Source organism: Notamacropus eugenii, chromosome 6, assembly GCF_028372415.1.
Source record: "Notamacropus eugenii isolate mMacEug1 chromosome 6, mMacEug1.pri_v2, whole genome shotgun sequence".
NCBI lineage: Eukaryota > Metazoa > Chordata > Mammalia > Diprotodontia > Macropodidae > Notamacropus > Notamacropus eugenii.
In genome coordinates this window covers 329723401-329734805 of record NC_092877.1, presented here as the reverse complement: position 1 = coordinate 329734805, position 11405 = coordinate 329723401, and the positions used below count along the sequence as shown (strand labels likewise).

The following is an 11405-nucleotide window of genomic DNA, read 5'->3' as shown; positions in this document are numbered from 1 at the left end:
TTTCCAACCCTTTACATCTGCGTTTAATAATATTTTCTAAACAAAATACAGATGCTATAACATAGCAAGTGAAAGTCTATCATGTACAGCATACGATATGTTCAGTTTACATTTACGTCAGTTCTAATTTGGTCATTGGTACTCAACTCATTACTTTAACATAGGACTTAAAATAAATTTTCCACAATTGACTATAAACATTAAGATGCTGTCTTAAAACTGCTCAGCTAGAAACTGTATAGAATATACAGAATTACAAAGTCAAGGTGGTTTTTTTTTTGGTTTTGTTTTTTAATCAAAATATACAACCCTCCCCCAAAACGAACACAAGCTATCAGCATTTTATTTTGATTTTTATTTACGAATGATACAATTATAGAAAATATCTGTAAAATTATCTTTTCGTGTATAAATATTCTGCCATATTTACTTTGGTCTAGAATTATCAGCATACAAGTCCACTTAGAAAATATTCCACATGTGCAGACTGGAAGAATTCACTACTGATAATAGTGACTTCATAACTTGCATTGTCTGAAGCCAAAGGAACTAATGAAATAAAATACTTCTGGACACATAGCCCTCCATCTAGGGTAGTGTGAATCAGTGGACCGTGGGATTAACTATTCAATACTGTAGGTATTATTTCAACAAAGACTTTTTAACTTTCTTAAAAACTTTTTAAACAAAACCCAAAGTAAATGACTAGTGCGTGTGTGTTATGTATCAAAGAACATGTAAATTCACTTGTATTTTGCCCTTTATAATACTGCGTGAAAGTGGAAACAGGAAGTTAATGAGGCTGCAGTATTGTGGTTATTTAATAGCAAAGCACTACAAAATGAAAGGTCAGCTTCCATCCCATCCTTTTCTGGATTCTTAAGATGCATTCTTGCCCACCCAGTATAACAAAAGTCCTCTTCATAAAGATTTCAGAGTAGCACAAAGAGAAGGGCTAGAGCCCTTCAAGATCCTCCAGCAGATGCCAATGCTTGATACCATATTGGAGGGCCCAACAAACTCCAGATTAATTTCAGGGATTGCAGGGCACCCCTTGAGCTCTTGGCTGATGGCTTCCAGATGTGGCTTTTATGTGAGAGGACAGGTCAGGAATGTACCCTCTCTGGCAGGTGCAGAAAGTTAGGATCAGGGAGTCCTACACCTGGGAAACAACAACTTGAACCTCTTTAATCTGACAACCACGTGCAGCAACTAGTCAGTCTTTGGGAGAAAACGTTAAGGGTGCTTGTCAGCTGGAAATGATATTAGGGGGCACATATTGGTCTCTGACAAGGTATCTGTTACCTAAGACTGAAAAGAGGCATCTAGATTGGTGGTTCAATTTCGCAGGAGTCAGATAAGTAGAGGAGCAGTAAGCCTCTTTAATCATTCAGCATCCCACCTTTACAAACACAGTCCAGGAGTCAAATAGTGCTCATGTTTGGATTTAGGAGATTAAGGGCCTAACTTCCTCTGGCCAACCCAGGTGATCAGTGGAGAAAGAAATTCCACAGTTTCCCTAAGTATCTCACTCTTGCAAGGTAACTCATGTAGACTAACCAGTTTTTCCATAAGAAGGCCCACGGTGGTAGGGATTGGGCATTGTGGCACAATAACATGCTTGAAAGTTTACTACCAAAAGCTCATCTTTCTTTAAGGATTTTGGTTACTTGCCCAGTGGAGCTGGGAAAGTCCCATTTCATTTGAGCTCTTGAAATTGGATGGGTCTACCTTGAAATGGCAGCCTTCTGAGATTTGAATGGTGCCTGGAAGACTACAGATATGTTCAGGCAAATTTGACCCTTCATCTCAGAGGGGAGATGAGATGTTCTGAAGCTATCCAGAAGCAATATGCAGTTTAAGTAATTGCTGGTACATTTAGTAGTGTGGTAAAACATGTTTTGGGGGATACCAAGTAGAACACTGATGTCAAGATCTCCATAGTTGATCAGCCATAACTTCAAGAGAACAACGTTATCCAGTAGCACGCTCTGTGTTCTTAAATTAGGTATTTGGCTATACCGAAAATACCCTTTATCAATTTTTTCCAAATTCTCATTTGTAGAATGACCTATTTTCCCTCCATCACTTTCATTTTCTAACTCAACATGGACAGTGTAAAACTATGGGGTTTTGTTATTTTTTTACAAGGTTTGTTTTACAAGAAAAGACAAATGAATGCTTTCCATTAGGTTACTCATCTCCTAATTTTCCCCCAACCATGTAGAATTTCATACAATATCCAAAGTTTATCTTTTGAAAATTTTAACAGCGTTGAAATTGGATGGGGGGAGGGGGAAAGCATTGTAACATATTTCCTTCACCTTTTAACACACTGGTGAAGTTAACAATCTCATGTCATTTGAACTTTTAATTTCTTCAAAGTTATTCAAGTTCAGTGTTTCATAGCCAGTTTGGTAGCTCCTTATAAAGCTCACCAAAAAACACCGTTAGGCTGATTCTTTTTCTTTTTAAATTACAAAGTACTCACCGGCAGAAATATTGTAGCTAAGAATATCGTTTACCCTCACGTAATACTTGGGGAATACAAAGCTGTAGTTTTTATGCTCTGGTGCATTTTGTCTTTATAGTTAATGCTGAAACCTATGAATAGGAAGAAAAAGTGTCATGTTTCAGGAACTTACACAAATCTGAATTTCCTCTACACTTCAGCCATTTATGTCTGTTATCTAAAAAGAAAAAAAAATCATTGTCTAGTGGATTTCCCACCACTGTCAATCAAAGGAGAACATCTTCAGACATAGTATGTAGGGTTTCCTTCATCTTGTTTCCACCTGAGTCAGTGAAATGTTGATTCTCCAAAGGCTGAGGGATTTCATTGTCCCCATCCTCTTTTTTCTCCAGCTGACTGGGGCTTTTGAATAAATGTTTCTTCTGGTGCATCCCTAGGGCAGCTGCGGTTTTGCAGATTTTGGGGCACTGAAAGCAGGCATAGCCCTTCCCATTATGCTCGTGAATGTGCTTCTGCTCATGATTCCTCTTGGTGGACAGATACAGAAAGCTCTGCAAACAGAACTGACAACGATAACGTTTTTCACCCGTGTGAATTCTTTCATGGATTTTGAGGGTTTCATTTAAAGTGAATGCCTTATTGCAATACTGACAGACGAATTCTTTGACCCCAAGATGAATGCGTTCGTGTTTCTGTAAGTTCCCTTGAACGGAAAAACATCTTCCACATGTTTTGCAAGAGTAAGGCTTCTCTCCAGTGTGACATCTCATATGCATTTTGAGGTTGGAAGGGCTCTGGAACTGCTTTTGGCACAGTTCACAAGCATGAGGCTTAGATGTGGTAGGATGCCAGTGGGTCTGTCCTTGGTGTCCAGCAGATCCTTTATCTCCAATACAAAGCTCACAGTGAAGGTTGGGCATCTCCTTATTTTCTTCTCCTTCAATGACATTTTCCTTAGGGCTCCTTTTGACGGCAGAGTCCACATCACTAGAGTTTGTGTGTTCACTGCTTGGACTCCTGTTTCCATGTCTTTTCTTCCACTTGACTTTCTTCATTTTCTTTAATTGTTTGGATTTCTTCTTGGGTTTATAATTGTAGTATGGGCGCCATGGCTTGTCCGTGGAATCCTGGTCGCTCCCTTCATCAAACACTTCACTCATTTCCACACATTCAGATCGGCTCTGCCTGGCTGGGCTGCTTTCTCTCTGTTCTGTGTCACTTTCTTGAAGCAAATTGTCTTCCTGAGACTCGTGTTTGGATCTTCTCCCTCTTTTGTAAAATAGTTTGGACCCTAGAATGTGTCTTTTCACAATAGCCTCATTCCCAATTTTTACTGTTATTTGACAGAGCGGTGCAACGTTACTGTTGGTTGATGTTCCAGGCAAGGCCGGTTTTGCAATATATGTTTCAGTTTTACTGGTTTCCTCTATAACGCTAGTGGCTTTACTCAAAGTACCGCCAGAACTGGTAGCATACTTTGCTTCCTCAAATGTTTCTCCCCTGTTGTAGGGTGTAACTTTCTTCTTCTCCTTAATGCTTTTGAACTTGCTGGGGATTTTGCCAAAGTTCTCAGTATGCTTACTGTCATCTCTTGGGGAATGGTGAACAGCAGTGTTGGAAGAGATGGCGTTACTGCTTGTCATGGCAGCGACTGCATTACTGTGCATTATCACTGAGGAAACCCGGCTACTATGAACGATGACGGAGGGGGCTGAGCTGCTGTAGCTGATGACCGATGTGGCATTTTCACTGACATTACTGTAGGATGGAATTGTCACGTCACCTCCAACCTGTGAGCCAGAAGCAAGACTTTTTCCTCCTGAGGGAACTGGCTTCTCAGCAGGACTAAAGTTGTTTTTAACAGGGCTCAGCAGCCCTCCTCCTGGTACTGCCCCTGCTGCCACTGCCGCCGCTGCCCCTGCCACTGCTGCTGCCCCTACCCCTGCTGTTGCTGCTGTCCCTGCTGCCCCTGCTGCTGCTACCCCCCACAAGGCCTCATTTTGAGGATCTGTAGCTTGGTGGGCTTCTTTACCTGAAGAGGCATTGGGTGAAGTGGTTGGACTCTTTGACAGCATATTCACATTGTCTTGGAGAGCTAAAGTGGGCAATTCAGAGCTTCTTGGATTTTTAATAATGCAGGAACTAGGAGCTGACTCAGCAGGTTGGCTGCTTTCTTGTGAATTTTCATAGGAAGAATTTTTGTAGCTCTTATAGGGAGCTCTTTTGCATTTCATCGGCAGAAGTCTGTAAAGCTTGTAAGGATAGATATTAGGCTTCAGCCCTCCATTGGCCGTCTTCTTATTCACGGGAAGCCTATGGTCAATTGCATGGAAGGATTTCTGATGGTTTTTAAGGATATAGTAGGTCATAAAAGTCTCCAGGCAGAAGATGCACTGATACCGTCTCTCTCCGGTGTGCCATATTTCGTGCCTGGTTCTATATTCTGCCAAAGCAAACACTTTGTTGCAGTAGTGACAAGGGTAGGTTCTCCTCCACGAATGGACGTTGGCATGTCTTCGGAGACTAGATAGAGTCACATAACTGCGTTTGCACACCACGCACGTATAGAGTATTTGCCCATCCACAACCTTCACTGTATGTTCTACTTCTGGCAAGGTGCGGCTTGTGCCGGAATGTTCACCCACCTTATTCTCAGATGACTGCATTTCAGGACTTTTGTAGGAACTTTCAGTTTTTCCATCTGGAGATGAAAAGCTCTGTTGGTTTCCACTAGGAAGAGGGAGACGGTCTGAGTTCATGCAGATCTGCTCGTGTTTGTCCCGCCTGTTGGAAGTAGTAAATTGTTTGTCGCAGTATTTGCACATGAAAGCTTCTGGAGGCTTTGTGTGGAGTTGCAGGTGGGACTCCAGTAACGCTGGATTTTCAAATGATTTGGAGCAAAAAGTGCAGTCGTAAACACCAGGAGGAGGAGGAGGAAGAAGAGGAGGAGGTGGTGGTGGTGGTGGTGGTGGAGGAGGAGGAGGAGGAGGAGGAAGAGAAGGAGGAGGAGGAGGAGGGGGGAGAAGAGGAGGAGGAGGAAGGACTGGGGGTATGGATTCAGGAATGTTAGCCGGTGGGTTTTCATTTTCCTTAGGAAAATGGTTGTCTTCTTGACTCTTGTGAGAATCTGAAACAGAAGGAATGGCTGGATCTGGGTTTTTTTCTGGATGAACCTCTGTGCTGCTTGCTTGAGGGGGTGGTATTTTTGCCACCGCTGAACTGGAAGCTTGGGGTCTTGGGGGTGTCTTGGGGGGCCTGCAAGTTTGTGTCTTTGCTGGCGCCTCATCACGATTTTCTTCACTTCTTACATAAGGTGGGCTGGCAGCAGACTCATATGAAGGACGGCCTTGAAAAGCATCAGCCGCCGATGGGACAGCGTAGGAATGTTCAGCTAGCGTTCTGACTGGTTCAACCTCATTACACACATCATTCCTCTCTAGCCCAAAGCTCGAGGTTCTCATTGAATCTGAGACCTTTTTGAAACTCGCCCTCAAGTCCAGGGGAGAAAACATGCTGTTATTGTTTTCAGTTTCAAAGATGGAAAATGCATTTGTGATTCTTGGTCCATTTGCAATAGCTGGTTCTTCAGATAGTTTTTCGTTTTTTTCTTCTTTAACCACCCCTTTCTCTGTGATGCAAAATACATAGGGACCTGGAGAATTTGAGAAATTGCTATCTGTAAGATCTTCCAGAAATGATATTCCCAGCTTTTTTCCTGCAGCTGCAAGATCAGTCACTGTTTCCTGTTTCTTCACAACAACCGTGGAACTGTAGATATAATTAAGTATTTCTGTAAACACTTCAGCCTTGAGGTCATCCAACTCCAGGACGTGACTAGAAATGCAGATAGTACGGCTCCAAAATATATTTTTGAAATAAAGGCTGGAAGCTGCCAGAACATTGCTGTGGGCTTTAAATTTGGTGTCCTCCACGATGATAGTGACATCACATAAAATTCCCCGGATACGTTGTTCATTTAAGATGGAGAGCACTGTGTCGCTGTGAAAGTCATCTTTGAGGTCCTTTGAGTGGGACATGACTGTCATCTGGAATGACAAAAGGAAGATGGTGACTAGTATGTTCAGAGAGAGCGAAATTTTTCTTGAGCCATTTACAATAAAAATACACCTTAGCATTTATCCTAGAGGATATCAGTGAAGATTTAGAGCTTTTTCTGGAACTCTGTCATTTCTTTTTCTGTTTAGAAAGAGTATTGATAGATGGGTCATAGGTAGCTAGATGGTACAGTGTATAGGGTGCCAGACTTGGAGTCAGGAAGACCTGAATTCGAATCCAGCTTTATGTACTTCTTATCTATGTGACCTTGGTCAAGTCACTTAACTTTTGCCTCAATTTCCTTATCTGTAAAATGGGATAATAATAGCACCTACCTAAAAGGTAGGTGAGGATCAGATGAGATAATAATTGTACAGTACTTAGCACGGTTCCTGGTAGGGAACAAGTGCGATATAAATGTTAATTAAAAAATAAAATGGCAGCTAGGTAGTAGAGTGGATAAAGTCATCTTCCTGAGTTCTAATCTAGCCTCAGACACTAACTATATGATGTTGGGCAAGTCACTTCACCCTATTTGCCTCAGTTTCCTCATCTGTAAAATGAGCTGGAGAAGGAAACGGCAAACTACTCTAGTATCTTTATAAAAAAAAAACCCAAATGGGGTCAACGAAGAGTTTGATGTGAACTGAAAAGCAACTGAACAACAAAATACTTCCCCTCCCCCGCCAAAAACCCAACAACAGTTTATTGGTGTTGACAGACAGGGAGGAAGTATCTTTTATCTTTAGGTAATACTGACCACCTTATTTGACCAGAGTTTTGTTACCTTTTCAGGTTCACTTCATTCACATTGCTGTTCACTCGCCTTTGACCACCCTCATTGTGCTATCGATCTCAGAGATTCAGACAATACCAACACCAAAGCTTCCCAAATCGTTTAGACTCTTTCCCTCTCAATTTCTCCTTCCCATCAGAAAATCTAATTACTAAGTATCAGGATTAGGAGACATTGTGTGGATATAACTGAATTAGCTACCAATTTGAGGGAAGTTTCTTTAGTAGGTTGGTTTTGATCTGGGGGTGGGGGTGGGGTGATGAGTTTGACTTATAAGGTCATCTTAACCTCTTGTGATTAAAATCTTTCATCATCACCTCCCTATATTTTTCCAAAATTGAAGTTCTCTGTTGTGTCCACAGTTCATAAAAGAATAGAAAATAGGTCAGAAGGGAATCTTTTCTAAGAGACTAATGAAAAACAAAAACAAAATTCCTCCTGATATTGGATAAAGCAAATGCTTCATCCTTCTTTGGAATCTTTCCACCTTAATGTGGCAATTGGTAATCTTTTAAAAACTCTAGTTACTTTGATCACCAAAAAGTAGCTTTCATTTACAGAGTTGGCAGAAAAGAGTTGAAAACATAAAAGTAATAAACTATAGTTAATTCTGAACAAATGCTTGTGCTAGTTATAACAGAAAGATTGAGAAACTACCTCTTTTGCTATCCCTTTACACAAATCAGTTAAAGACTGGATGTATTGGGTCAAATTTTAGGTACTGGAATTCAGGTTTTTATACTTCATTCATTCATTCAGTGAGTACCTGCTACATCCAAGACAGTGTGAGTTCTGGATAAAGCAATGTAAAGGATGACATAAATAGTCTTTGCCTTCTGGTAACTTGAAGTTAGTTGATCCCATTGTTGGAGCCCATGCATTCATTCAATAAACATTAATTAGGCACCTACTATGTGTCAAGCACTGTGCTAAACATTGGGTTTACAAAAAGAAGCACAAGATAGTCCCTGCCTTCAAAGAGCTTATAATCTGATGCCCACCCTACAAATAAAAAATTGGAAAAGAATTTAAAGTTGTAGATAAAATTCCCAAATCCATCCTTATCAGTATCCTTCTCCAAGGTGCCAGTCTACCAATATTTTCTAGTAATAATAATTCTAGCATTCCCTTTTAAAAGCCAGATGAAATGAGAAAACACTGGGACTAAAAAGCAAGCATTTGTGGGTTTAAAAAAAGGACAAAAATAAAACACTGAAAAAACCCAAACCAAACCAAAACAACCCAAAGCATTTTATGCAAATGTGTCTGCTTCAAGAAAAATCAAAATAAAGCAACACAAGAGATTCATCACCATCACACTCAATTTTTCCTCGCAAAAAAAAGATTTTTTTTTTGTCCTTTATAAATATTTGCTCCCAGGTTTCTTTAGACATGTTATCTTCTGATATATATATATATGTATTCACAGATAAATATTAGAGGTGGAAAGAATCTTAGACATTATCGAGTCTGAGCCTTTTCTTCAGATAGGAATTGTGAAAAAAGGGGTCTTAGACTCTAATGTATTTTCAGCTTTGTTCATAATAAATCAAAGAGCCCTAGGAATAGAACTCACTCTCAGCTGTGCCTTCTTCCTCTCCACATCATAGCTGGCAATAATGTTTGTAGAGAAAGGCTCTGCCACCTCACCACCACCAATAGCTGCTACCAATGAACATATAAATCCAAGAACCTGGGCACAATGTGCTTCCCCAGACCACCAACCAGCCCTTTTTCCCACCTGGCCCCCACAGTCATCATCCAGTGGAGAACCCTTATGGGGAAGGAGCTTGCCATCCCCACCATCATTCTAACTGCTGAACCATCTGACACCAATGGACAGGCAAATAAGATCCTGGTTAGCCAGTATTTTTTGGATGTGATGGCAAAGATTGAGGGGGAGCTAGGTGGCATAAGCCAGGTAGGCAAAACCACTGCTACCACCTGGACCACCACCTTCCCCCAAACTCCAGTTCTAAATATCCTAGGACCCTACACACAAGAACCCCCCAAATATCAGTGCCCTCCCAGGTCCCTGCTTTCAGCACAGACCCAGTAACCATTATCTAGGGGGGGTGACCTTTGTGGAAATGGAATCTGTCCACTACCTCTGCAGGTGCTGAAGCCTCTACCTGCTTTACAACCACAGCTGTGAAAGACCCAGAAAAGAAAGTCTTCACTCATCCCTGGCAAACAATTTGACATTAGGAACAGATATGTTTTTATCCATGGAATTGACATTTTAAAAGGTGCCCTTGCACCGTAAGGACCACTGGAAACCTCCAGATCTTGTCTTCTTTTCCTATTTAGATGTGAGCTATAGGAGACCAGGAGAACTATGTTTCATTCCAATGCCCAAAGACAGTGACTTGCACATCATAAGCACTTAGTAAAGGCTTTTGCATTCCTTCATTTGTAGGTGAAGAGATTAAGAATCCAAGAACTCTGTGACTTGGTCAAAGCTCCACAATAAGAAAGTGACTGGGCTGGGATTTAAACTCACTCCTTGATCATTAACTACAGGACAGAAAACTGGAATTGTGGATCCATGTAACTTAAAGATGAAAGCTGGAGCAGCAATGATCTATCCAGAAGACTAGTAAAGCATCTTCCAAAATAACAAGGCAACTCAGTGGGAAAATCAGACGTGACTTACACAAACGTCATTTTCACCCAACTTTTTAGGAACTAGAGAATGTTGGGTAAAACTGGAGAATGACATAGCTGTTCCCTAGCTGCTATGGCATTACTGAGAAAACATTCCAAATAAATTTATTTTTAAATTATGTTTTGCATGACTTCAGATGCATAATGGCTGTTGGATTTCTTGCCTTTTCAATGGGAGGAGGGAATTTGGAACTCAAAATAAAAAAATGGATATTAAAAAAAAAAAGAATATTCCTAAGTGAGAAACAGCCTAGTGAAAATTATGAAGCAAGTCAAAAATGGGGCATTTTCTAAGCTTTTTTTCTCTCCATGGTTAATATTGCTATTATTCTGAATTTGCATTTTAGCAATATCCTTGTTAAATGAATGCCACACACATTCACACACACACACACACACACACAGGACTGGACCCATAACTTCATTGGAATTGTTGTTCAGTTGTTTTCAGTTGTGTCCGACTCTTTATGACACATTTGGGGTTTTCTTGGCAAAGTATTGGAGTGGTTTGCCATTTCCTTCTCTAGCTTTGAGGAAACTGAGGCAAATATGATTTTAAGTGACTCAATAATTACATAATTTCATTGAAACTAGAGATTTCTCTGACAACCTCTATTAATGCCTATTTGCCCTGTAGCTTCTTAGCTGGGGCCATTGAGAAGTTTATTGACTTGTCTAGGAACACATAGTCATATACTTGTGAGAGGCTGAACTCGAACCCATGACTTCCTGACTCTAAAGCCAGCTCTTAATTCATTTTGTCATAAGCTCTTACTCTATATCTTGCTATATAGGGCAGCTAGGTGGCACCATAGTGCAAGAAGACCTGAGTTTAAATCTGGTCTCAGACACTTACCAGCTGTGAGAACTTGGGCAAGTCACTTAACCCTGTTTGCCTCAGTTTCCCCATATGTAAAATGATTTGCAGGAGGAAATGACAGACCACTCCAGCATCTTTCCCAATAAAACCCTAAATGGGGTCACAGAGAGTCAGACACAGCTGAAGCAACTAAAGAACATCCAATAAACAGACGGGTTAGAAATTAGTAGTAAATGAGGAAACTCAGGGCCTTTTGCCTCATTTTCAGCATCCACATGACCTCATTATAGGTCCAGAGTGTGTCTCCATAACTCTCCCTTAAAAAGAGCCCCTATCTTCCCTCTTCAAAAATAACCTGAAACCTTAAGGATACCATTCCTCCTTATCCCAGTGGTGGATTTCTTTGAAAGCCTAGGAGGTATGTAGGTGTTTATATACAGGTAGATATGGGAGGAGGGCAGGGTTGGATTTGTTCTGCCTGACCCCAGAAGGAGGAGCCGCGAGAAATGGGTATGAGTTTCAGAGACCAGATAATAACTCAATGTAAAGGGAAAATGTCCTAAAGATTTAGAACTAGCCCAGAATGGAAAGGG

The 11405-nt window shown here is 40.9% G+C and overlaps 1 protein-coding gene across 7 annotated transcripts in view; it reads right to left on the bottom strand.

Annotated features, from left to right (window-relative positions):
* Positions 1–340: 340 nt before the first annotated feature.
* The window catches only part of ZBTB38 (zinc finger and BTB domain containing 38), a 91106-nt gene continuing 80041 nt past the window's right edge, over positions 341–11405 (bottom strand). For all 7 annotated transcript variants that reach the window (XM_072618118.1, XM_072618115.1, XM_072618117.1 and 4 more), the window contains one exon: positions 341–6519. In XM_072618118.1, coding sequence (XP_072474219.1) covers positions 2740–6519 — 3780 coding nt within the window. In that variant the 3' untranslated portion in view covers positions 341–2739. The remainder of the gene's footprint in view (positions 6520–11405) is intronic.